The sequence below is a fragment of the Megalops cyprinoides genome, chromosome 1 (assembly GCF_013368585.1).
Source record: "Megalops cyprinoides isolate fMegCyp1 chromosome 1, fMegCyp1.pri, whole genome shotgun sequence".
NCBI classification, from domain to species: domain Eukaryota; kingdom Metazoa; phylum Chordata; class Actinopteri; order Elopiformes; family Megalopidae; genus Megalops; species Megalops cyprinoides.
Genome location: NC_050583.1, coordinates 973,138 through 1,000,338, shown reverse-complemented (window position 1 = coordinate 1,000,338; position 27,201 = coordinate 973,138). Strand labels below are relative to the sequence as shown.

Here is a 27,201-nt window from a genome sequence, read left to right as displayed (position 1 = left end):
CAGTCCCTAGAACACCATTTATAACACGTCGTAATGCTACACATAAAATTAGCATCAAATGCAATCAGCAGGCTCAGAATGAGAGAGATAATCAGATTTCACATTTACTGGGCAAACCTCAGTCGTTTCCTTGCAGTATTTCCCACCTGCTACATTAGCGAAAGAGTGTGGGGGATCTGGGCTCCTGTGGGAGTGTGTAAGTGTGTCTGTGCCCTGACAGTTCGGGCCTGAACCCTCAGGTTCTGGACGTGTTTGCGGCAGTGGCCTGTGTGGAGCTGCTGGAGCCCGAGGCCCTGGATTCGGACCGGCGGTGCCAGGCCTGGCTGGGCCAGGTGAAGAGGCTGCAGGTGCCCATTGAGCTGGTCTGCTCGGAGCAGGGCGTGTCGGCTTGGGGGGAGAGGAGCCGCGAGATGATCCGCTACATCCGGTGAGTCACGGGAGGTCCGTGGGAGCTGGCCGTGCAGCCAGTGAGCGGCAGGTTCCAGTCCCAGACACAGCTGAGGCGCACATCTGAGCACAGCTGCACACACCAGGATCTCTCCTGCCCTGCATGGGTGTGGCACTGAATCCTGGAGCACAGTCCCACACTGAACCTGGAGCAAAGTCCCACACTGAACCTGGAGCACAGTCCCACACTGAACCTGGAGCACAGTCCCACACTGAACCTGGAGCAAAGTCCCACACTGAACCTGGAGCACAGTCCCACACTGAACCTGGAGCAAAGTCCCACACTGAACCTGGAGCACAGTCCCACACTGAACCTGGAGCAAAGTCCCACACTGAACCTGGAGCAAAGTCCCACACTGAACCTGGAGCACAGTCCCACACTGAACCTGGAGCACAGTCCCACACTGAACCTGGAGCACAGTCCCACACTGAACCTGGAGCAAAGTCCCACACTGAACCTGGAGCACAGTCCCACACTGAACCTGGAGCACAGTCCCACACTGAACCTGGAGCACAGTCCCACACTGAACCTGGAGCAAAGTCCCACACTGAACCTGGAGCAAAGTCCCACACTAATCCTGGAGCAAAGTCCCACACTGAACCTGGAGCACAGTCCCACACTGAACCTGGAGCACAGTCCCACACTGAACCTGGAGCACAGTCCCACACTGAACCTGGAGCACAGTCCCACACTGAACCTGGAGCAAAGTCCCACACTGAACCTGGAGCACAGTCCCACACTGAACCTGGAGCAAAGTCCCACACTGAATCCTGGAGCACAGTCCCACACTGAATCCTGGAGCACAGTCCCACACTGAACCTGGAGCACAGTCCCACACTGAACCTGGAGCAAAGTCCCACACTGAACCTGGAGCACAGTCCCACACTGAACCTGGAGCAAAGTCCCACACTGAACCTGGAGCACAGTCCCACACTGAACCTGGAGCACAGTCCCACACTGAACCTGGAGCAAAGTCCCACACTGAACCTGGAGCACAGTCCCACACTGAACCTGGAGCACAGTCCCACACTGAACCTGGAGCACAGTCCCACACTGAACCTGGAGCAAAGTCCCACACTGAACCTGGAGCAAAGTCCCACACTGAACCTGGAGCAAAGTCCCACACTGAACCTGGAGCACAGTCCCACACTGAACCTGGAGCAAAGTCCCACACTGAACCTGGAGCACAGTCCCACACTGAACCTGGAGCACAGTCCCACACTGAACCTGGAGCACAGTCCCACACTGAACCTGGAGCAAAGTCCCACACTGAACCTGGAGCAAAGTCCCACACTAATCCTGGAGCAAAGTCCCACACTGAACCTGGAGCACAGTCCCACACTGAACCTGGAGCACAGTCCCACACTGAACCTGGAGCACAGTCCCACACTGAACCTGGAGCAAAGTCCCACACTGAACCTGGAGCACAGTCCCACACTGAACCTGGAGCAAAGTCCCACACTGAACCTGGAGCACAGTCCCACACTGAACCTGGAGCAAAGTCCCACACTAATCCTGGAGCAAAGTCCCACACTGAACCTGGAGCACAGTCCCACACTGAACCTGGAGCACAGTCCCACACTGAACCTGGAGCAAAGTCCCACACTGAACCTGGAGCAAAGTCCCACACTAATCCTGGAGCAAAGTCCCACACTGAACCTGGAGCACAGTCCCACACTGAACCTGGAGCACAGTCCCACACTGAACCTGGAGCACAGTCCCACACTGAACCTGGAGCACAGTCCCACACTGAACCTGGAGCAAAGTCCCACACTGAACCTGGAGCACAGTCCCACACTGAACCTGGAGCAAAGTCCCACACTGAATCCTGGAGCACAGTCCCACACTGAATCCTGGAGCACAGTCCCACACTGAACCTGGAGCACAGTCCCACACTGAACCTGGAGCAAAGTCCCACACTGAACCTGGAGCACAGTCCCACACTGAACCTGGAGCAAAGTCCCACACTGAACCTGGAGCACAGTCCCACACTGAACCTGGAGCACAGTCCCACACTGAACCTGGAGCAAAGTCCCACACTGAACCTGGAGCACAGTCCCACACTGAACCTGGAGCACAGTCCCACACTGAACCTGGAGCACAGTCCCACACTGAACCTGGAGCAAAGTCCCACACTGAACCTGGAGCAAAGTCCCACACTGAACCTGGAGCAAAGTCCCACACTGAACCTGGAGCACAGTCCCACACTGAACCTGGAGCAAAGTCCCACACTGAACCTGGAGCAAAGTCCCACACTAATCCTGGAGCAAAGTCCCACACTGAACCTGGAGCACAGTCCCACACTGAACCTGGAGCACAGTCCCACACTGAACCTGGAGCACAGTCCCACACTGAACCTGGAGCAAAGTCCCACACTGAACCTGGAGCACAGTCCCACACTGAACCTGGAGCAAAGTCCCACACTGAACCTGGAGCACAGTCCCACACTGAACCTGGAGCAAAGTCCCACACTGAACCTGGAGCACAGTCCCACACTGAACCTGGAGCAAGGTCCCACACTGAACCTGGAGCACAGTCCCACACTGAACCTGGAGCACAGTCCCACACTGAACCTGGAGCAAAGTCCCACACTGAACCTGGAGCACAGTCCCACACTGAATCCTGGAGCACAGTCCCACACTGAACCTGGAGCACAGTCCCACACTGAACCTGGAGCACAGTCCCACACTGAACCTGGGAATCCTTCAGTGATTCAGCCATGTGGCAGCAGTGTGGTGCAGTGGTAAGGAGCAGGGCTCAGACTCAAAGGGTTGCTGGTTCCATTCCCGGATGGGGCACTGCTGATATGCCCTTGCGGAAGGTACCCTGCCTCTGTAAATATCCAGCCATGTAAATGGATAAAATGTAAAAAATGTAAGTTATGAAAGTCATGAGCATCTGCTGGAGGAACTGCTAATGATGTAATTATGATATTAATACAAATGATACTGTTTTATATGTGGAAGCAGAAGGCTTTAAAAGTGTCTTCTGGGTGGATAATTGGTGTGGTCTTTTCTCTCTGTGTCTGCAGGAGCAGCTGGAAGCGGGTCTTTGTGCTGTCTCTGTTTGTGGAGCAGCTGTTGCTGGAGATTGAGTCTGTGGAACCAAAGCTCAAAGCCCCAGTGCTGGACCATGTCCGAGGCTTAGGCAAAGTGAGCACGCTTGCTCCTCTGCGTCGGTGTGAGAGATCTGTGCTTTGGAGAAACTGCATCTCAGTAGCGGTGCAGTGTAGTGGTTAGGAGTAGCCCAGACGTTACAGAGGTTTGATTCCCCAGTGGGGCAATGCTGTTATACCTTTAGGCAGAGTTCTTTACCCAAACTGCCTCAGCTGTCTAAATGGATTAAGTGGCTTTAGATAAGTGTGATAAACAAATATAATGTAATTTAAGATGTACAAACATTGCTAGTGTGGCAGCAGTGTGGTGTAGCTGTAAGGAGCAGCAGTGTGGTGTAGCTGTAAGGAGCAGCAGTGTGGTGAAGCGGTAAGGAGCAGCAGTGTGGTGAAGCGGTAAGGAGCAGCAGTGTGGTGTAGCGGTATGGAGCAGCAGTGTGGTGTAGCAGTAAGGAGCAGCAGTGTGGTGAAGCGGTAAGGAGCAGCAGTGTGGTGTAGCTGTAAGGAGCAGCAGTGTGGTGTAGCTGTAAGGAGCAGCAGTGTGGTGTAGCGGTATGGAGCAGCAGTGTGGTGTAGCGGTAAGGAGCAGCAGTGTGGTGAAGCGGTAAGGAGCAGCAGTGTGGTGTAGCTGTAAGGAGCAGCAGTGTGGTGAAGCGGTAAGGAGCAGCAGTGTGGTGTAGCTGTAAGGAGCAGCAGTGTGGTGTAGCTGTAAGGAGCAGCAGTGTGGTGTAGCGGTAAGGAGCAGCAGTGTGGTGTAGCTGTAAGGAGCAGCAGTGTGGTGTAGCTGTAAGGAGCAGCAGTGTGGTGAAGCGGTAAGGAGCAGAAGTGTGGTGTAGCTGTAAGGAGCAGCAGTGTGGTGTAGCTGTAAGGAGCAGCAGTGTGGTGTAGCGGTGTAATATCATGCATAATGTATTTGCTTTGTGGTACTGCAGGTGCTGGAGAGATGCTCGGATGTTAAACTGGAAGAAGGCTTTGTGGCTGTCATTGAGGTTCTCAAGTCCTGCAGAGCTGCGGCAAGCAGCTGTATTTTCAGGTGAGTGTCTCTGGTCTGACCCTGCTGTTTGTGGAGCTGCGATGACTCTGTTGCTTTGTGGGGTGCTGTGGTGCAAATAGGCCCATATTTCGGACGTGCTTATGAGTCTGTGTGTCTGTGTGTGTGCATCTGTCTCTCTGTGTGTCTCAGGTTTGGGCTGCAACCGTGCCCCGTGTGTAGGGGGGACCACCAGGAACCCCTGGATCTGCCATGCAAACACATCTACTGCCTGGCCTGCATCAAAGAGTGGCTGATCCCAGGTCAGATGTACTGCCCACTGTGTAAGGAACCTGTTCCTGATGACTTCACCCTGCGGGCATCTGAGGACATACGGTAGGCGTGAGCTCGACTACAGAGGCCAGGGTTAGGATCCGGGTCAGAGGGGGTTGCAGAGGGTTGTGGTTTACCCCAGTTTCTGTAGTGTGGATCATGTGTAAAAAACAGCTGCTTCCCTGGGCTGTGTGTCTATAGGTGCATTTTCCCTCTTTAGTGACAGGCACTGTGGGGTATTGGTTAGGGAACTGGGCTTGTAACCATAATGTTGCAGGTTTCAACTGTTGTTGTACTGCTGAGCGAGGGACTTAATCTGAGTTACTGCAGTAAGTGGTTATCTCTTTAAAGAGGTTATGCATATATGTAAATGCTGTTAGTCTCTCTGCCAAGTGAGTCAGTCATGGCAAAACTGATGTAGCAATGCATCATGGGAGTCTGAAAGAGTTGCATCATTTTCTCACCCGTTCTCCTTATCGGATTTGCAGACGTCTCGTCAGTCTGGACGGCCAGTTCAGGAAACGCTGCAATGCCTTCTTCATCGACCTGGTGTCCGGCGTGTGCTTTGAGGAGAACCATCCCCCCTCCCAGCAGGTGGTTCTGCACCTGCTGTCCTTCCTCATGATGGAGGCAGATCCGGTCCCTCTCATTCGAGGTGAGCCACGCCCAGACCCCTACACTCCCACCCACCCGCTACACATCTCTGCTTAGCACTGCAGCCAATCAGCATGCAGCACTGCAGCCAATCAGCATGCAGCACAGCAGCCAATCAGCATGCAGCACTGCAGCCAATCAGCATGCAGCACAATAGCCAATCAGCTTGCAGCACAGCAGCCAGTCAGCTGATGGATGCTAGTTTAGAAATGATCAGCCATATAGGTTACCTCAGACCTGTCTGCCAGATGTAAGGTGTATCTGTAAGCCAATAAGCCAGATCTCTGACGAGGCCCTGCTTCTTTAGTGAAATACCCAGCTGTTGATGTTGTTTCCCTTCTTCACCAGCACATCGGCAGATCTTCACCAAAGCGCTCTCCCCTTTCCAAGAGTCTGTGGACAAAACCCCTGTGGTTCGCTCTGTGGTGCTCAAACTTCTGTTGAAGTACAGGTGAGACAGCACTGACCCAAAACCCACCTGTTCAAGATGCTCATATCTCCCAGCACTGACCCAAAACCCACCTGTTCAGGAAGCTCATATCTACCAGCATTGAGCGAAAACCCACGTGTTCAGGAAGCTCATATCTCCCAGCACTGAGCCAAAACCCACCTGTTCAGGAAGCTCATATCTCCCAGCACTGAGCCAAAACCCACCTGTTCAGGAAGCTCATATCTCCCAGCACTGAGCCAAAACCCACCTGTTCAGGAAGCTCATATCTCCCAGCACTGACCCAAAACCCACCTGTTCGGGCTACACCTGAGTCCCCTGAACTAAGGAATATCCCATGCCTTTCTCCTGACATCTCAACAGCTCCTACCCAGAATGCAATGTGATGTACTTTATATTACATCACATTATTGTCCTTTAGCAGATGCTTTTATCAGTTTTGTCCATTTGTACACCTGTGTTTTTACTGAGGAAACTGTGGAAGTGCCGTACTACTAAACCACACTGCTACTCTGATGAAGTGTTATAATGCAGTGTTAGGCATTATATGTGTGTGGTAGTATTATGTAACTTTAGGTAGCTCCAGTGGTTACTCCTATGGTTCTTGCATTGGAAATGGTGGCATGCTTATCTTTACATTGTTTTAGATTGATTCTGTATCACGGCTTTGTTGCTTGCTGTTCTGTAGATATTAAATGCTCTTGGGCTTGATGCTGTTATAATATGTACCATGTATATCTTCAAATGAATAATAATTAATACTAATGGTGTCCATCTGGGAGACTGAGGAGGCTGCTGGTGTGTGAAGTGCTTTTTCTGGCTTGCGCTGAGTGATGTTCAACACGTGGTTTTTCCAGCTTTGATGAAGTCAAAGACTACCTGCAGCAGCATTTGACATCGGTTGAACAGAGTATCATTCTAGATGAAGAGGATAAAGCAAACCTTTATGCCCTGTACATCAACTGCCTGGAGGTATGATATTCAAACCCTGTCACAATAACTAATAATAGTCTCACATGCTGATATTTGACCTGGATCTATTCACAGACTTCTGATATTAAGTTAATATTTTTAGTGTGTTTTTTAAAGTCATTGTGTATATGTGCTGACAGTTTTATTGCATGCAGTAGCGTTTATCTCTGCTGTTATTGGCTGGAGGGCAGAATGACCCCTGACCTCTGTCTGTCTGCGCAGGACTCCATGTTTGAGAGGCTGCAGGGCCACACAGTGGCGGAGAGGCGGGTGTGTCTGCAGGGCGAGGCGGACTTCCTGCACTACCTCCTGACCTCTGACCTGGCGTCTGCGCAGACGGTGACCGTAAACCACCTGCATCAGATCGCCAGGGTGCGTCTGTGCCTGGACCTGGCTGCGCACCTGCTCATGGACAGGCTGGCAGGTAAACACACCTGCGGCCTAACAGGCACAGCGGCAGGTTAGATAAGGTCTAAGCTGATCCTGGATCAGGATACCTATTTGGCATAACACAGCAGGAGTACAGATTTTAGGTTGGAACTGATTCTGCAGTAAGGAGCCGGGGTGAGAAATTCTGGAGTAAGGATGAGGGGTAGGATGATTACGGTAAGGGTTAGGGTTCGGCTGAATGGATTCTGGGTTGGTTTTTAAGGAAACTATTTTTATAAGGCAAGCTCTGAAGAATCATTGAAAAATAAAATAAAGTTTCCAACATGTAGATTTTTATGGATCATATCTACTGCAAATTATCATCCCAAAAGATCAGGAGTAATGAGAACATTTTAATTAGGATTATTTATTTATTTATAAGTATCTCTAACACTCAGTTGGAATAGCTACATGAAAAATGAACTTCATAGCATGTATGTTCTGGAATTGCTTGGTGGTTTAATCTCAGTGTGTTCAGATTGTAGCTGTATTTTGCGGGTGTCTCTGCTTTTCCCATGTGCCTCACTGTAGGGGTGCCTGTGGAGGCTCAGACTGAAGCCCCGCCCTTCCTGCGCAGTGTGATGGATCTGTGCGAGAGGAGCGGGTGTGACTGGTATCGGGTCTATCTGATCCGGAGGCTGTGTGGCCTGCAAGGCCTGGAGTTTGTCCAGAACCTGCTGCAGGGGCCGGACCTCAGCTGGCTCTGTCCTAAGGAGATCCGTCAGCAGGTAACTCACCTGTACCTGTACACTCTACAGGGACGGGCGGAACGTCTGCTTCTTAAATTACCACTTTACTTTACTTTACTATTTCAATATTGAAATGCTGATTTAATTAACCTAAAAAATAAAATCAAAATGATTTTTTTTCTTTCTCATTGATATTCATTTACATGTTGTGTTTATGTATAAAGCTGTTCTTTTTCTCGTGGCAGAGTGAAGATGGGGGCCACATGGATCAGTACCTTGTCTGTGGGGAGGACTACAGGACCATTCGTGATGCTGTTGCCAGGGCAACGGTGGAATGCAGAACGGATGGAGTAGATGCAGTGTGTGAGGTAGCAGTGTAATTCCCTCCTCGGCAACTTAATCTGAAAAGTCTTTCTTAGTAGTGTGATTGCATGCTGTGTTTGCAGAAGTGGTTGTGAGGGTGTGTGTTTGTGGGCTGTATTTGTGGCAGTTTGTGTTGCGTATGTGTATTAGCGTGTTATGCGTGTTTTGTAGAAGTGTGATGGTCCTCCAGAGAAGCACACAGTGTTCCTGCTCCTGGCCCTCTTCAGAGAGGTCACCACCCTGTGCAGAGCCTCTAACCCTGCGCTGCACCCCACGCCTGAGGTACGCAGCACATTGCTGTGGAGGAGAGTGAACACACCATGAGTGATGGTTATACCTGTGCTGTCAATCACCCTTTGTATTTGGACATTCAAGTCTTCGCTCTCTGCAGCAAAACACTGTGATTGGTTCATACGACTACCTCACTAATGACACATTACATTAGCGGTATTTAGCACACACTCTGGAGCGACTTACATAGGTTACAATTTTTACATGCCATCCATTTATACAGCTGGATATTTACTGAAGCAATTGTGGGTTAAGTACCTTGCCCAAGGATACAACAGCAATGCCCCAGCAGGAATTGAACTGGCAATCTTTTGGTCATGAGTCCTGCTCCTTAACCACCATGCTACACTGTAACGCCCCTGGGTGTCTCTGTATCTCTGTCCCACTGGACACTTTTGCCTCAGTGTGTGGAGGGGTCCAGCTGGAATCACATGGCTGCTCCTGTTTCTCTTTCAGCTACGTGAGGTGCTGGAGGGGTTCGTTCAGAGCTCCCGGATTCTGGTTGGCCCCGAGGTTCGCGCCTTTGCCACGGGCCTGGTGAGGAACGAGCCGGGCCCGCTGTGTGTCCGAGCAGGTCGCCCCAGCGCCGAGCACGCCCTCATCGAGCTGACCGTCCACCTGACCGCGGTGCTGCTTTGCGGGAAAGAAAGGGTGCTGGCCCCCCTCAGACAGCTGGCCCTGTCCCCTGCCAACATGCAGGTACACCCCCGTACCCCCCATCCCTCCCATACCGCCCTATCCCCCTGTACGTCCCTGTACGTCCCTGTACCCCCCGTCCCTCCCGCACCCCCCAACACCCCCGTACCCCCCATCCCTCCCACACCCCCCCCACACCCCGTAAACCCCTGCACCGCCCCCATCCCTGTACACCCCTGTACACCCGCGTACTCCCCTGTACCTCCCCCATACATACCTGTACCCCCCTCCCCCCCCCCCGCGTTGCTGTTGTAGTTGGTACTGTGAGTACTGGGTAATATCTTCATTCCTGCCTGTTTTTGCAGATCCTGTATTAAATTTCATTTAATTTCATTAAAATAGTCATGAACTATCCTTACTATTTAGATGGTAAACTCGGGATGTGTGGCTCTCTCTCCCCACAGGCATCCTACATTCCCACAATGCCCGAGGACATGCTGGCAGCGGCCCAGAGGATTATGGGTCCCCATGAGCGCCTGCAGTGGTACAGTAAGTGCAGTCAGGGACAGCGCACCACGCTACACAGCTGCTCAGCAGCCTCACTGCTTTGGGATGAAGGTCAGATTCTCACTGGTTTGGTTTCTCTCGCTCTGCAGCCTGCCAGAACGGCCATCCATGCGCCATCGGGGAGGTGAGGGCACGTCGCTCGGTGTGGACGCTCGTCTGCGGCTGTCGGTGCTTTCCCGGGGTTGTAACAGCAGGTTGCTTTGTGGTTTTGAATGTCTCCCTGTCCTTTCTCAGTGCGGTCGACCTGTACAGACACGTCGCTGCTTGGACTGTAACGCAGAAGTTGGAGGACGTGGCTATGTGGCTGTTTCAGGCTTCACTGCGACCGGGATACAGTGAGTCACAGACTTCCCTGCGGACGGGGGGTCCTCAGAGTGAATCGTGGGAGATGGAGGGTTCCTCTGAGTGAATCGTGGGAGATGGAGGGGTCCTCTGAGTGAATCGTGGGAGATGGAGGGTTCCTCTGAGTGAATCGTGGGAGATGGAGGGTTCCTCAGAGTGAATCGTGGGAGATGGAGGGTTCCTCAGAGTGAATCGTGGGAGATGGAGGGGTCCTCTGAGTGAATCGTGGGAGATGGAGGGGTCCTCTGAGTGAATCGTGGGAGATGGAGGGGTCCTCAGAGTGAATCGTGGGAGATGGAGGGGTCCTCTGAGTGAACCGTGGGAGATGGAGGGTTCCTCAGAGTGAATCGTGGGAGATGGAGGGTTCCTCAGAGTGAATCGTGGGAGATGGAGGGGTCCTCAGAGTGAATCGTGGGAGATGGAGGGTTCCTCAGAGTGAATCGTGGGAGATGGTGTTCTCCTCTCCTGTGTGGTGTCCTCTCTTTATATTTGGTACACTCTTGGTGGAAATGATCTGAGTGTCATTCAACTAATTTAGTTTAATTAAATAACATTCCAATAACAGCGAGAGGTTTCTCTGGTCTGAGTGATGAAATGCACACCTGTGTCAGTTTAGAATAATATAATAATGTAATTTGTAATTCATAAAGTTAAATTTGCTCTCCTGCAGCAGTGTTAGCTAAAGCAATCTCAGGATAGCGCCAGCAGCAGTGGTGTGGAGCAGTAGTGGTTAGAGACATTACAGCCACAGGGCTGTGTGGTTGCATTGCCGTGGACTCTGATTGATGGATGGTGGTGCGTTGACACAGGGGTGATCGTACCCAGAGGGGTCACATTTTGGGGGACCCCCAGAGGAGGGACAGCCCTGTCGCTCTGGACACCAGGAGCATGGCCCCCGTCCCCTTCACCCTGATCCGGCTGCTCACCCATCTGGCCATGCTGCAGGGGGCCTCAGGTGACCCCCAGGTATGACCTCTGACCCCCTGGCCTCAGTTATGAATAATGACCTCTGTTAGCCTGCAGGTGGGCGTGGCTGACTGTCCCTGCTCTCCCCGCAGTCTGTGGGCGGGATCGTTCGCCCTCCGGTCCCGGACCCAGGTGTGTTCCTCATGGGTCACCTGCAGCGGGACGTGCAGCAGCTGGGCGGGGCCCTGGGGAAGGCCACAGACGACACAGTCAGTGTCGCACACCTGGTGGTCAGGAGTCTGCTGGAGCCACGCCCACCCGGCCAGGGTAATGCCCTCCTCTAACGCCAGCCAATCCCAGGGCGCTGACATGCTGAACGATGATTCAGGGATTAGAGAATAAAATAGTCACTCTGCACCCACTGCCACCATGGGCCCACCGCTCTGCTATAGGCCCTCACCCACCCTGACTCTGCCCTGCCAGGGTGAACATCCAATCACTGCTCACAGACACACCCACCCTGACTCTGCCCTGCCGGCGGGAGAACATCCAATCACTGCTCACAGACACACCCACCCTGACTCCGCCCTGCCGGCAGGGGAACATCCAATCACTGCTCACGAACACACCCACTCTGACTCTGCCCTGCCGGCGGGAGAACATCCAATCACTGCTCACAGACACACCCACCCTGACTCCGCCCTGCCGGCAGGGGAACATCCAATCACTGCTCACGAACGCACCCACCCTGACTCTAACCCTGCCGGCGGGAGAACATCCAATCACTGCTCACAGACACACCCACCCTGACTCCGCCCTGCCGGCAGGGGAACATCCAATCACTGCTCACAGACACACCCACCCTGACTCCGCCCTGCCGGCAGGGGAACATCCAATCACTGCTCACAGACACACCCACCCTGACTCCGCCCTGCCAGCAGGGGAACATCCAATCACTGCTCACGAACACACCCACCCTGACTCTGCCCTGCCGGCGGGGGAACATCCAATCACTGCTCACAGACACACCCACCCTGACTCCGCCCTGCCAGCAGGGGAACATCCAATCACTGCTCACGAACACACCCACCCTGACTCTGCCCTGCCGGTGGGGGAACATCCAATCACTGCTCAAGGACACACCCACCCTGACTCCGCCCTGCCAGGGTGAACATCCAATCACTGCTCACAGACACACCCACCTTGACTGCGCCCTGTCAGATGCTTTTGTCTGTCCTGTTTTTACACTAATGTCTCATAACTTCTGAGGAAGGGAATTCAAAGCCAGTAAAATTATGCAAAGAGAACTCGAAGAGAGGCCAAAGCAAGAGAAGGCATATCCTGAGGTGGTGACCTGCTATGTCTCACCGATTTCACAGTACCTCATCCCCAAATCCAACTTCTCTGCAGCTACACAGTCGTACAGCGTGTCGTGGACACTTTCAGCACACTCCTCTTACTGTGTTAGCCATCTGGCTTTGTCCTCTCTGAAGCTTGGTGATCAGGGCGGGGCTTGGTCAGTATTTGAAAGTGAGTCCTCCAGACCAGAAAGCAGGTTGCTGTTGCTGTTGCTGATACAACATCATCATCTCTCCTCTCCTTCCAGGTCCTGCTCCACGTGACGATCTCCTTTCCACTAAAGAATCCAGAAGCAGCTGGGAGATGGCCATTGCCACCAACATCCTCTCTCCCCAGCTGAAGGTGAGAGTTATGAGTGTGCTGAGTCAGATATACGTACAGCTGATATATAAAGGTACAGTCACTCTCGCACTGATGACCCTGCCGTAAGACTTAGAGCGCCTGTTGGGCTGGGACTTTGGAAAATCAGCTGCTGTTTGGAAAGAGTAACGCAAAAAAGTGCCAGAAAGTAATTCAGTGAGCTGACAGCTCACCTCACACACAGGGTTTGTGAGGGTTTGGACGCTTTTAGTGGCGTTTCCTGGAGCAGCCGGAGGACACTGCATCATCTCTTCATTTGGAGGATTCTTCTCTTTCTTAACAGAGTAAACATTTGGTACATTTCTCTTTTCTCTCTTTTATTTTCTCTCCTTCCCCCTCTCTTTCTCTCTCCCTCCTCCAGCACCTGGAGCAGCAGCTGGCTCAGGTGAACGCCTCCATCAGGAGTGATTCGCGTGTGTCCTCTGACCCTGTTGTGAGGATGGTGTTCGGGGACCCCCAGCTCCTCTTGGCCTCTCTGCGCGGGAACAATCTCATCCACTGGGGGGCGGTGTGGAGCTGCAGGGAGAGGGTGACCCTGGCCAGGCTCGCCCACATCGTGGAGCAGAACAACGGCCGCGATGCCTTTCCGCTGCTCTGGGGCTTCCTGCAGAAGGTAAACCCTAGCAGAGGGGACGGTTCGCTGCTGTAGCATAGTGGTTAAGGAGCAGGACTTGTAACCGAAAGGTTGCCGATTGGATTCCCTGCTGGGGCACTGCTGCTGTATCCTTGGGCAAGGTACTTAACCCAAAATTGCCTCAGTAACTGAGGTAACTTGGTCTGGATAAGATGCCAATAATGTAATGTAATGCTGCTCTGTGGTCATGTGATTGGTACTGCTACTGTGTTTGGCTGCTTAAATATAGTGATGACAGTTCTTATTTAGGGAACTCTGGGTCATGTGATTGATACTGACAGTGTGATTGGTTCTGATGGTGTGGTCATGTGCTCAGGAGGCAGAGCTGCGGCTGGTGAAGTTTCTGCCGGATATTCTGGCTCTGCAGAGGGATCTGGTGAAGAGGTTCCAGAACCGGCTAGACTTCACATGCTGCACCCTCGAGCAGTTCATCCAGAACCAGGCAGAAGGTGAGAGGAAGCCTGCTTTGAACCGGATTCATAAACTCACCCACACTGTGAATCTGTGCTTGTGTTTGGCCTGTAGTAGTACGGGGGCAGTATAACGTCTATATTTTGTCTATTTAGCAAGTCCTTCTAAGTACTGAGCATGGCATACATATTCAGGGTATACTGAGCTGTGCCATCTACCCACAATGCATCTGTCGTCCAGTGTACACTCTGCTGTGGTGCACTGTGGGACTTCCACTGTACGCTGACATTACGGATGTCCGGATCTATTTAACATAAACTACTGTGATGGACAAATCCCAAACCAGCCAAGTTCACCATGAATGTAGGAAATCCATTTTATAAACAGAGATGAAAATTGTTATCAAATTGTTAAAATCCTTAGTTGAACCTCTTTCTGTGTGTCTCCAAACAGCCTCAAGGCGGTCCTGGCAGAAACGGGTCAGAACTTTCCTGAACACGTGGAACCAGCTCAGGGTGTCGCTGGCCACCAATGGTAAAATCAGCCATCCCTTCCTGTCTGTCGACTGTAAAATCCTGCCTTATAATATAATAATATAATCATTCATTTTTGTCAGTTTCACAGACCCAGGCAGGTATAGCTCAAGCCTTAGCATCGTCCAGCTCTACCCAGAAAAAGATAAATCCTATCACACACCCTCTGGTATCTGACATTGTTAATTTCACATGGTTTGGAAGGACCAGTAAAAATATCCCTAGCAGGGTAGCAGGTTAGCAGGCACTGGCCGGTCTACTTCTTTCTTATGTTGTGTACTCGTGTGTGTGTGTGTGTGTGTGTGTGTGTGTGTGTGTGTGTATGGATGTTTTGACCTGCAGGAGAGATAAAGATCCCAGCACAGTTCTGCCAGGACGATTTGGACCTCAGCAGTGATCTCCAGGTGCTGTTGCCACGGCGCCAGGGTTTGGGTCTGTGCTCCACAGCGTTGGTCAGCTACCTGATCGCCCTGCATAACCAGATGGTCAGAGTAGCGGAGCGGCACACGGGAGAGGAGACCAGGCGAGTTCAGTTCAGCTTAATCGGGTTCAGCTTAATGCAGTGTAATTACATGCAGTTCAGCTTAATGCAGTGTAATTACATTCAGTTCAGTTTAATGCAGTGTAATTACATGCAGTTCAGCTTAATGCAGTGTAATTACATGCAGTTCAGCTTAATGCAGTGTAATTACATGTGGTGTAATTACATGCAGTTCAGCTTAATGCAGTGTAATTACATGCAGTTCAATTCTGTTGTAGGGGATAAGATTCTGTTAATATCTACATTTAAAGTTTAGAGAGACAGATGGAGAAAGGGAAAAAGAGAGGTAAAAGGGAGATGGGAGAGGGAAATACAGAGAAAGAAAGAGTGAAATAAAGAAGAGACAAGGGGAGAGAGATAGAGAGAGTGAAATGAGAGAGAGAGGAGCTGGTCTCACTTCTGGTTTTCCTCCTGTAGCTACACTGTGAGCCCAGCAGACCTCACTCCTCTGCATGTGATCCGGTACGAAGTGGATCGGGACCTCCTCTCTCTGATTCTGTCCAACTGCCAGTACAGCCTGGAGCGTGGGCAGGAGACGGTCTCTGAGTACGACCTCCCCAAAATCCAGCAGCTGGTTCTGACCCGCTTCCTGCAGGGCAAACCCCTCATCAGCCTAACCGTGAGTGGGGAAGATGCGGGGCAGGCCTGACACGTGCTTGCCGCTAACCAACACACACTTAATGCTAACCAACACACACTTAATGCTTAATGATCGGAGATCGGGACACAAACGTGGACCACAGGGTATACGGATCCTAGCATTTAATCGGAATCGATAGGCAGTTCGTGGTACAGGGACAGGCAGGGTTCGAAAACAGGGGGAAGCAGTCCGGGGGCAGATCCAGAATCGGTAGTCGGGGCGGGCAGAGTCAGGAACCAGGCAGGCGAATGGCGTCAAACAGATCCGAATCGGCAGGCAGAAATGAAGTCAGGAATCGGGCAGGAACGGCGACAGCAAACAAATCACGGGAACTAATGCGGGGACGAGACAGGAAAAATCACTGAAACAAACTAGCAACAAGACAGAGACACACAGGGAAGATATAGGGCTGGGGTGACGAGGCAATGGGATGCAGGTGAGCAGGCAGGCAGGTGCAGGTAATGAGGAGATCAGGTGGGCGTAGACCAGGCAGGGAGCGGGGCGGGGCTGGAACACAAGGGAAACAAAAGCACAGGTACGGGGAAAAACAAAAACACCGCGGCTTAAGGGGGCGGAGCCCTGACACTTAATGCTAACCAACACATGCTTATCGCTAACCAACACACAGTTACCGCTCAGCTGCACACACTAACTGCTAAACAACACAGGCTAACCACTAAAAACACACAATAAACTCCTAAACAACATGCACATACCATTAAACAAAGAGGCCTCACACACTCTTATTACTGAAAGACACACACACACACACATGCTCACACGCTCGCACACTCACTCACACACACACACACACACACACACGCTCACACACTCACTCACACACACACACACACTCACTCACACACACACACACACACACACACACACACACACACACACACACACACGCACACACGCTCACACACTCACTCACACACACACACACACACACACACACACATGGACACACACACACACATGGACACACACACACACACACACACACACACACACACACACACACACACACACACGCTCACACACTCACTCACACACACACACACACACACACACACACACACACACACACACACACACACACACACTCACACTCACACACTACTGACTGAAACACTCCTGGACCAGGCTTACACTGCTGCTGACATTCAGCTCTTTCAGGTTTTTAATGGCACTGTTTCGTTTCAGGGAATTCCTACTCTGGTCAGCAGACAAGATCGAAACTATGAGGCCATTTTCAGGGACGTGAAAGGGAAGATCGGGCAGGTTTGGAGTGGATTTCCTTGCCCCATCTGCATATTATCATGAAGGCAGAACACACTGCTCTTTGCACATACTCACTCACACACTCACACACACACACACACATGGACACACATGCACAAACACACACACACACAGATGGACACACACACACACACACACATGCACACACACACACACACACACACACACACGCACACACACACACACGCACACACACGCACACATGGACACACTCTTGCATTTACAGCACAGTCATTAAGGCCTGGGACTGGCATGAGGGTTAGGATCTGTGTTTGACCTTTGACCCTGAGCTGCTGTTCTCCCAGGAGCCTCTGCCTGCACTTACCGTGATGGGCCTGATGGGGGAGCTGCAGTCTCACAGTGACCTGTGCGAGGCGCTGGGTGTGGTGGATGTCACCCTGGCGTTCCTGGCCTCCACAGGGGGGCGGGACATGGAGCTGTCCCTGTACCTGGAGGAGGTCCTGCAGATGGCGGACCAGCTGGCTCCCCACATCCTCACGGTCAGCCCCGCCTCCTGCACCCAAATATGGCCACACTTCCTGTGTTAGGTCGCAGTAGGGAGTCTTTTCTTTTCTCTCATTGGATGAGGAGCTTGAGGGAAGGAAGATGTTTATGAATAATCTGACGCTAAAGCAGCGCTTTGGTGGTTAAAGGACAATAATGCAGCTGTTTTCTCATTGCTCTGCTACCCGATTACTGACTGTGCTCTGTGTTCTCTGCTCTGTGCTCTGACTGTGTTCTGTGCTCTGTGCTCTGACTGTATTCTGTGCTCTGACTGTGTTCTGTGCTCTCTGCTCTGTGCTCTGACTGTGTTCTGTGCTCTCTGCTCTGACTGTGTTCTGTGCTCTGACTGTGTTCTGTGTTCTGTGCTCTGACTGTGTTCTGTGCTCTAACTGTGTTCTGTGCTCTGTGCTCTGACTGTGTTCTGTGCTCTGTGCTCTGTGCTGTGCAGGCCCTGAGCAGATGCCGGCTGAAGCACTGTGTGGCTCTGTGGCAGCTCCTCGCCTCCCTCAAATCAGAGAGCATGCTGCGTCTGAAGAGGGTAAGACACGGTCCCACTGTGGTCTAAAGAGGGTAAGACACGGTCCCACTGTGGTCTAAAGAGGGTAAGACACGGTCCCACCGCAGTCTAAAGAGGGTAAGACACGGTCACACCGTGGTCTAAAGAGGGTAAGACAGAGTTGCACTGAGGTCTAAAGAGGGTAAGACACGGTCCCACTGTGGTCTAAAGAGGGTAAGACACGGTCACACCGCGGTCTAAAGAGGGTAAGACACGGTCCCACTGTGGTCTAAAGAGGGTAAGACACGGTCCCACCGCAGTCTAAAGAGGGTAAGACACGGTCACACCGTGGTCTAAAGAGGGTAAGACAGAGTTGCACTGAGGTCTAAATAGGGGAAGGCAAGACTGAAAGAGTCTTATCAAAACTCTGAGACAAGCAGTAGGATCCGTGCAAGCTCCACCCACAGGAATCAGCAGCTGCTCAGAATGAATCAATGCTGCACCAAGCTGCATGGTGCAGGTGAGGACCCTCATAAGGCTCTGTATCTCAGACAGGGTGTGTAACCATCCCGATAAAGTCCTGTACCGCTGTCCCAGGATCCATCAACAGGGAGACTTAGAGGGTTACATTTTAAAAACTATTTGTGATGAGGTGTCTTGCAGGTCTGTGATTGGGCGTGGTAAGTCTCACTGGCCTGTGATTGGGCGTGGTAAGTCTCACTGGCCTGTGATTGGGTGTGGTAAATCTCACTGGCCTGTGATTGGGTGTGGTAAATCTCACTGGCCTGTGATTGGGTATGGTAAGTCTCGCTGGCCTGTGATTGGGCGTGGTAAGTCTCGCTGGCCTGTGATTGGGCGTCTCTGGGTTTCCTTGTCTCCCCAGGACCCGTTTGTGGGGGTCTCAGAGCAGTACAGGAGGCCTCTGGGCGAGCAGGAGTGCAGACTGCTGATGGGGTTCTTCAGCAGGGCCAGTGTGGACACCTGCCTGCTGGAGATGCACCAGTTCCTGCTGCTGCACCTGAAGAGTGGCCACGCCCCTGACACCTACAGGCCCGACTGGGGGTAAAGTTACAGGACAGCAGGGGTCTACTCGAGTGCAAGGCGATGACGTGGTCTAATTGGGACTAAGGCTACAGCACAATATGACTCAAGACTGAGTGCAAATGTTCAGGGGAAGCATACTAAGGTTACAGGAAACGTCAAAGTGTATCGAGGGCAAGGTTACAGTGTGAGGATAACTGACAGGAGGTAAAGTAACAGGGCATCATGACTGCTAGACTAGGCATGCTGATAGTGGTAATATGTGACAGGGTTACATGAGGCCAGATCAGGTTAGGAACGAATGTTTCTTGACTTTGTGTGCAGAATAGCCAGTAAGAAAATGAAGCACAGGGTCATGGGTTTGAACCCTAAGAAGGGCTGCTGTCATTTTGCTGTAAAGCCACGGTAAAACCCCATTACAGAATGCATCAGATGCACTGTTTCTTGGATTGAATTAATATAAGTACAGCTGCACAAACAATATCACAAATGAAACTCAAACTGATATTAAAACACAGCTCTTGTACACCAAAAATGCTGTTTTCTGTTGCAGTCTGAAGGAAACGCTGGTTTCCTACATGGAGCGGGAAGGCCAGGAGATCCCCCTCGACATGGAGGAGTTCTTCCCCGAAGAGATCGGTCTTTCCCAGCTGCTGGAGACCTGGAAATTCACTGTCTCCTTCAAGCAGGAGCAGAGACAGCAGAGATGATGTGGCTACACCAACGATGGTTTACAGAGTTCCTTACTTATTCCCTCAGGCTCATGTTTACACTGAATGTCGGTGCAGGAAATCATTAATGGTTGTTTCTCTAGCACTCCAATTTAACACATCATACAAACCTCTTTTATATAAAGATTATTGTGCTGTTAAATTGATTAATGTTATGCTATATTTTTTTGTAACGCTGCCTTTAAAGTTGTTTGATTTGTTCTTCAGTTTTCATTTCTGCATGCCTCAGTTTTTTAAGTGCCTTAAAGAGCAGTTCCTGCACGGGAGAAAAATCCTTTTTTAAACTGTAAAAAAGCTTAAAAACTGTTGTCCTTTGTTGCTGAGCGCTGTTGAGTAGCAGGGATTTTGTTTAAAAGACAACTCTGAAATGATCTTTAAAGTCATTTCATGACAGTCACAGAAAGTCTTATGGTTAGAGTTTGGATTCGTTCTCAGGGATTGTCTGATATGAACGAGAGAGAGCCTGTTTTTCAGACCTCTCAGACAGATGGCGCCTCACCTGTGTTTAACCACTAGGGGTCGCTGTGGTCCACCAGTCTCTGTCCCATCATGTTGAGTGTCACTCCATTCCGGATCTGTGCCGCCTCACAGAGTTTTCTACCGCTTGTTTTGTCTTGGTTTTTTTACTGAATGCACACTTTAAAATACCCAAATTCAGCAGCTTTCTTGCACTCCATTAAGATGACCAAATAATACTTTATGTTTAATAAATGAAGACTTGAACCGGTGTTGTTTTCATTCTTTGTGGAAGCATTGTGATGACTCAGATAGCTGTAGTTATGATGCGATGCCAGCATTGTCTTTCAGAAAGTTACCTGATGTCAAATTTCTTTAGAAAGTAGAAAAAAGCTATAGTCTGTAGTACACAGCTACTTTACCTACATACATGTGTGTGTGTTCCTCTGCTCTCTGTGATCTGCTCTTTAGTTCTGCTTTCTGCAATTTGCTGTTTGGGTCTGGTATGTTTGATCTGCTCTTTGGCTCTGCTTTCTGCGATTTGCTGTTTGGGTCTGGTATGTTTGATCTGCTCGTTGGTTCTGCTCTCTGTGATCTGCTCGTTGGGTCTGCTCTCTCTGGGTCACGCCACACCCGGTAGACTGAGCTCACTGTAAACAGCAGACAGGCTGAGAAGCCTGCAGGTGCTCTCAGGTGGGTCTGTTGTCCTCCGTCTCGCTGGGGTTAAATGGTGGCTGATGGGAGAGATTAGCATTCCTGGCGGGGACACTGTTCTCATTCAGTTTCCCGCAGACTGAAGCTTTTTTTTCCTCAACATAACAACGTCTAAAGGCAGTGCAGGCAGTCAGGAGAGAACACCATGCCTGCATCTGCCCCTCTCTCCGAGGCTGTGGGGTAAATGATATCCAAAACCCTGCGTCCCAGCCAAGAATGTTCCCAGAATTCCTGGAGATTGTCAGTGGAATTAAGAAATACGTCCATACGCTTGCAAAAATATCATTTCCATGGGAATGTATGGCAGGTCAGATTCCTGCAGTGACTGGGCCGTGCCATTCTGACTGCGCTTATTAATTGTAACCAGAGGCTTGAACACTGTGCTGTGCTTCCTTTGTTTCTAAGGCCTGTTAAACAGTTCTTTGGAGAAAATAGGAGCCTAAATTTGATGCATGTGTAGATTAATGATGGCTTGATCATCTTGTCTTTTCTGTGTGATGTATTACCCCAGTCTGTGACATCCCAATTTAAAACTGGGATGTCACAGAAAATGCTGTGGTTGAAAATCCTACATAAATGCTACATAGAAAATCCCCCTTTTGGAATCTTGGAATGTACATTTGAGGGAGCACAGTATTATTCTGTAGATCTTTTCAACAAGTAGATGCAAATGGCTACCACTGTCATTTGAACTTTATATTAATGATATTAATGGCTCCCAACACGAAGTTCACGTCTCGTATATTGGCAGGCAATATTTTTCTCGAGATTCTGTGGTTTGTCGCAGTACTGATGGGAGTCACTAGAGAGCGCCATTGACCATTGTGAATGGGACATTAGCAAGTTTGCTTAACTTATGTGGAATGTGGAGGGGATTTACGCACAGTTAGTAGAACAGTTTTTAATACTGTGCTTTCTCATGCTGATTGATGGATGCACCATATACATATTCAAAAGGAAAAACATTAGAGCATCTTTTAGCCAAACAATTTTTCATAACTTTGTTTCAACACAAAGAGATACAAGTAAAACTAGCTGTTTAAACTGGTTGGTCTATTTGCGTGTATTGTTTTGGGTAGTGTAATATTGTATTCATAAAAATAGACTGTGCTATTTTGAGCAGTGGTCACCGAAAAGAGAGTGAGCAGTTTTTGCTCACATAAGGATTGGCTGCGCCATCGACTGTATTTATTCCTCCTGCAGAAACGCTGCTCTCATTTCACGCGCTCTGCGTGACTGCCATCGCATTTCCAGAACTTTCCCTGAGTTGTTAGTGTATATATCTGTGTGCTTTCTCTGCCCTGACCTCAACCCTGTTGCAATTAACTCCTGTGAAACAAAAGAGCACTTCAGTCGCGAATCTGTCCCATTCATTGATCCGGGAAATCCTTCCCTGTTAGCCCTTGGAAAACAGCGGTGGATTTCCTCACGTTTGCGCCTCGCGGATCCGATGTCGTCCGACGCGGGCACTGTCGCCGCCGCAGCTCCCCCGAAAACGCAGCCAAGATGTTGGCAATTACAGTGTGAAATCACTCAGATGAAAACCCAATCACCGCCCCTATGGGAAGATATGCAGCAAACAGGCTACTGTATTTCCTGGGGGATCCAGCGTGCCTTTCAGGGTTCTGGGTGAATGTTTTTCTGAATTAGCCCACAAGGCCCCTGTGTTATTACTTCATTATAATATTATTGCATTTTAATTACAGCGTCATAAGAAATCTCTGCAGGGCGGGGGCAGGACATGGTGACCCTGGTTCTGCAGTGGGTCAGTGCGCAGTGAGAACACGGGGCACCGGGCCGCGTCGCACACTCGCCGCGGTGCGTCGCACAGGGCACCACGCCGCGTCGCACACTCGCCGCGCCGCGTCGCACAGGGCACCACGCCGCGTCGCACACTCGCCGCGCCGCGTCGCACAGGGCACCACGCCGCGTCGCACACTCGCCGCGCCGCGTCGCACACTCGCCGTGCCGCACACTCGCCGCGCCGCGTCGCACACTCGCCGCGCCGCGTCGCACACTCGCCGCGGTGCGTCGCACAGGGCACCACGCCGCGTCGCACACTCGCTGCGTCGCACACTCGCCGCGCCGCGTCGCACACTCGCCGCGTCGCACACTCGCCGCACCGCGTCGCACACTCGCCGCGCCGCAGCTCTCCCTCCCGCTCAACACGCTGGTCGGCCTCACACACATGGAAGAGATTAAAAACTGAGTGGGGCTGTGTTGTGCCATTAGATATGTGAAGAGAAAATACAATTATTGCTTAAGTGGAAACACACCACCAGGGATTATTGGAGGCAATGATGTTTTATGTTTTTAAAGTGATTTAATTTGACTCCAACCTGAAGGGATAAAAATGAGGAGGGGGTCAGGGGGAACCAGTGTTCATTAGAAGCTGCCATTTGAACATGAATATTTGTACGTATTTCCTGTATACGTTTTTAATTCATTCATCCTCCTGTTCAGCAGAAGGTCTTGTGGAACGTGGTTCTATATTTATTGTCCAATCGAATGTTTAGGCAGCAATGACTATTCAACAGCACATCCTGTGAGATCTCCACTGCTTAGAGGCAGATCAAATAAACAGCTTGGCTTCTGAGCGCAAACAGAAAGAATAAAATCTCCTGTGAGTACAGCACTGTACATTTCCAGCACTGCTCCTGACTGCTCTGATCACACCTCGTTTCTGCTTGCTGACATTATGAGGTGCTCTGATGATGTCATCTGACTACCAGTCAAATCCGAACGAAGACCACGGAGTGACTGACATCACTGCCCAAGAAATGTCTCCTGCTCACAGAGAACCATGCAACGGTTGTTGTGGCAGGTTGTCCATGGGTTTCTGTGTAAGAGAGACACTGAAATAACTGAAAATGTGTCCAGAAAAATCATACATTTGCATTAATTTCTTGCTCAAAGAAGAGTGCAGAGAGCTCAAAGTGCAGTAGCGGTGAGAGTGGTTGATTTCCTGTGATTCAGACATAAATTAAAATCTCTCCAAAGCTTAATACCCAGAAAAATTTAAATATTCTCAACCAGTAAATCAAGTATCCCCAGCTGAGCCAAGCGTTACATGATGACTCAGCACAGTGTTCAGACGTGAGAGTCGGCCCTGTGACTCAGTGACTCCATCTCTCAGAGTTACCAGCCTGTGCTGCGCTGCGTCTGCGCAGATTCACTGATTGGCACGGCATGTAGATTGGATAAAAAGCCAAAACTGGGGACTGGGAGAACAGCAGTAGCCCATCCAGATGAGTGAAAGTTCAGCGGATGTGCACAGACACAGCTGACACCTTGCGGGGTCATTGTCTTCGTCCTGTGCGCCTGACGGAAGCTAACGGGTAAAGCATCTTCAGCGGGAGAGTGGGAGCCAGGCCGCACAGACCCTGAGCACTCAGGTTACAGCACTGATCCAAAGCTGACATCCTCCCTGCCTCGCTTGGTAATAATAATAAAACACTCTGGATTGGCTTGTTATAGTAAGATGATAGGCTGCTTGAGAAGCCCAGAAATATGTCTAGCATTCCCTAAATAACAATGCTAGCAGGGTGCTGCTGAGCTCTGGCTTCAGGTGATGCATCACGTATAAAGAGCGAGAAAAGCACATTTCTCTCTGTCCGCACGGCTCCGGAGTCGCAATGAGACACCGGATCCGGTTTCAGAGATCCAGACTTCTGCTTTCTCTTCCCCAGCTGCCATTAACCGCCTCTGCGTTGTATTTGGGGGGAACAGTGTGTTTCGAGTGTGATTCCCCTTCCAGAAGAAAGGGAGAGAAAAAGAAACACTGGAAAGCCCAGGGGAGTTTGCTTTACACTGCGCTGGAAAAGAAGCACACTCAATCCTCCAAACAGCTGATGTGGCCACATCCCGAATGTGCCAAAGAACTCAATATGACCATATTTAAATTCGTTTATTAGCTGGAGATTGTGTATGTCCATAATGTCTTCACAGCTTGGCTGGGAGAGTGAGAGGCTGGGGGGGGAGGGGGGGGCTGTATGTTATCAGATCCATCTGCACAGCGCTGCAGTGAGCTCCCGCTCCCGCTGAGGGGGTCCGAGACGCATCCCTCACCCAGGCCTCGGCTCCACAGCGCTGGCATTCTGCCCTGGATACAGAGGATGGAGAGTGTGCTATCCTGGGAGAACGGCACAGCATCTTTCACCTGAGTTTTCTCTGAGGGGGGAGAATTCCTCTGAACTTCACCTCGGGAGAGATGGGTGAGGGCACACAGCACATATCGACTCAGGAACAGGGGGCTCCACTTTGCAGCAACTCTCGGCTCGTCACTGTAGCATGGCCCCCAGGGTTTTGGGGTTCTGTGCTGACTTTTTCAGGGGCGCGCTGGGTCCTCAGAGAGGAAGACCCCCTACCTCACACACATCAGTGCAGCAGTGTGTACCAACCAAAGTATGGCGGTGGAATGAATGATTCTGTACCATGCTACCTAAAGCACGGCTGGAATGTACATTTCAATGTAACTCTGTGCCATTTAAGGTCACTCTTCCCTTTTCCTGTTTTTCTATGCCCTTAATTCCCAGAGAATGAAACTCCCGCTCTCCATCCCTTCTCTGTATACCCTGTTCCCTCTCTCCTTTGCTCCTCTGTCCCCCTCCTTTCTTCTCTCTCCCACTCTCTCCTGCCTGACCCCCTCCTTTCTCCATCTCTGTCTCTCCTCCTTCCTCTCTCCTCTCCCCCTGTCTCTCCTCCTTCCTCTTCCTCTCTCCTCTCCCCCTGTCCCCATTGCCTCCCCAGCTGCTCCTGATTCTCCTGGCCCCTCCTGGGGTAGAATTTCAGCTGTTCCCAGGAGTTCCTGTGTGAGGGATTAACACTTTGGTTCTGGTGGATTTGGGGTCTTAGTGGACCCCCGGAATGTGGATCCCAGGCCACCCCCAGGGAAGGGGGGTGTGTGTGTGTACTGGACACCCACAGAATCGTATTCACATTTGAAATGCCATGATGACACCCTAGTGCTGCTTAACAAACTCCGCAGGGATAAAACATGCTACAGCGCACCTGAAGACCTGAGAGATTTTACTTACCTGTTTAAAGCTCATGTTACACTAAGACCCACGATGATAAGGTTAATCCTTAATGATGAGTATTTTCAAGAATTCATGCAAGAGAGTATTCTTTACTGTAAAATAATTTTTAAAAAAGTTCTCAAAGCGATCTCAGTGGTGGCTCCGGCCACCATTTTCATACTGTAGTAACATTGGACTTGAGTGATATTTTTTATTGTTGCATTCATTGGTAGCATCACTGTTTCAGATACAACCCAGGCTTTGGTTTTCTCAGCCCTCATGGTATCGGGTGAAAAATGATTACTGCTGATTGCTGACAGCTATGGATCTCTTAGATCTGATCTGAATGTTTCCACTTAAGGCACACTTTAGGCACATAACAGGTAGTGTTATTAAAATGGGCCCAGCTGCACTCTGAGCTGTGAAACAGAGCATGCAGTTACCTGGTGCGCAGTTACGGGGAGCTGACTGTGTCTGCCCTCCTGGCTTTGATGAAGCACACTCGGCAGTGGCTGGGGAGGCCAGGGAAAGGCAGGGAGATGTAACTGCACATGCCACCCTCACCCTGCGCGGACACAATGCATACAGCGCCTCCTGCAGGAATGGAGTGGAACTAATGAACACACACACACTGGATACTGACAGACACCTAGCAGCAATGCAAACAGACATTACATGCTACTGCGGACAGTAGAGTGGATGCTAAGGTGTGAGGGTTTCGCCTTGCTTTGGGTTCTGAGGTTCGGGGTCTGGGGTCCAGTTGCAGGGGCTGTGTATGAACTGATTTTCAGGTTAACTGTCAGTAATATGTATGTGATACATATATTATGTATGTGATACATATATTATGTATGTCATACTTATATGGTAATGTATATATGAAAGGAGCTGAGTGTCACTAACAGCAACGTGCTTGCTTCTCACTGGCACTAAATCCACATAAGAGCCACTGGGCCAAACTTCCTGGCTGTCACCTGTCTCCTTCTGCCCAGTGCTGTATGAATATTCACACACTTTTTCACTGCGATTTAGTTCACTGTCTGCATTAACACGGCAAGCACCTGCGAGTCAATGAAAGGGTTATTTGGTCATCAGGTGATCAGACATGTGACCCATCCGTCACGGCAGCACTTTCCTCACGGGTAGGTGGGGCAGTGTGGGTGTGGTCTCGCTGCTGTAAGGGGGGTGTTGTCATCCATGTTTGCTGCATGAGGTCAGAGAGTTTATCTTCCCCCGATCTACTGCCGGGACACAAGCTGGGCTGTTGTCTCCATAGGAACAATGGAGTGATTGTGCTG

General features: G+C 50.7%; 1 protein-coding gene across 1 annotated transcript in view; it reads left to right on the top strand.

Annotated features, from left to right (window-relative positions):
• Nucleotides 1-19,694, top strand: part of LOC118780516 (E3 ubiquitin-protein ligase rnf213-alpha-like) — a 44,214-nt gene extending 24,520 nt beyond the window's left edge. Inside the window, exons 31-58 of the mRNA XM_036533058.1 lie at nucleotides 240-427; nucleotides 3,480-3,600; nucleotides 4,493-4,593; nucleotides 4,744-4,926; nucleotides 5,352-5,518; nucleotides 5,866-5,968; nucleotides 6,823-6,937; nucleotides 7,160-7,397; nucleotides 7,898-8,094; nucleotides 8,301-8,423; nucleotides 8,590-8,700; nucleotides 9,166-9,408; nucleotides 9,810-9,894; nucleotides 10,002-10,036; nucleotides 10,147-10,247; nucleotides 11,064-11,220; nucleotides 11,313-11,481; nucleotides 12,767-12,861; nucleotides 13,241-13,492; nucleotides 13,830-13,962; nucleotides 14,378-14,458; nucleotides 14,800-14,980; nucleotides 15,416-15,617; nucleotides 16,845-16,922; nucleotides 17,249-17,443; nucleotides 17,896-17,985; nucleotides 18,827-19,005; nucleotides 19,538-19,694. Coding sequence (XP_036388951.1) covers nucleotides 240-427; nucleotides 3,480-3,600; nucleotides 4,493-4,593; nucleotides 4,744-4,926; nucleotides 5,352-5,518; nucleotides 5,866-5,968; nucleotides 6,823-6,937; nucleotides 7,160-7,397; nucleotides 7,898-8,094; nucleotides 8,301-8,423; nucleotides 8,590-8,700; nucleotides 9,166-9,408; nucleotides 9,810-9,894; nucleotides 10,002-10,036; nucleotides 10,147-10,247; nucleotides 11,064-11,220; nucleotides 11,313-11,481; nucleotides 12,767-12,861; nucleotides 13,241-13,492; nucleotides 13,830-13,962; nucleotides 14,378-14,458; nucleotides 14,800-14,980; nucleotides 15,416-15,617; nucleotides 16,845-16,922; nucleotides 17,249-17,443; nucleotides 17,896-17,985; nucleotides 18,827-19,005; nucleotides 19,538-19,694 — 4,080 coding nt within the window. The remainder of the gene's footprint in view (nucleotides 1-239; nucleotides 428-3,479; nucleotides 3,601-4,492; nucleotides 4,594-4,743; nucleotides 4,927-5,351; nucleotides 5,519-5,865; nucleotides 5,969-6,822; nucleotides 6,938-7,159; nucleotides 7,398-7,897; nucleotides 8,095-8,300; nucleotides 8,424-8,589; nucleotides 8,701-9,165; nucleotides 9,409-9,809; nucleotides 9,895-10,001; nucleotides 10,037-10,146; nucleotides 10,248-11,063; nucleotides 11,221-11,312; nucleotides 11,482-12,766; nucleotides 12,862-13,240; nucleotides 13,493-13,829; nucleotides 13,963-14,377; nucleotides 14,459-14,799; nucleotides 14,981-15,415; nucleotides 15,618-16,844; nucleotides 16,923-17,248; nucleotides 17,444-17,895; nucleotides 17,986-18,826; nucleotides 19,006-19,537) is intronic.
• Nucleotides 19,695-27,201: the final 7,507 nt, after the last annotated feature.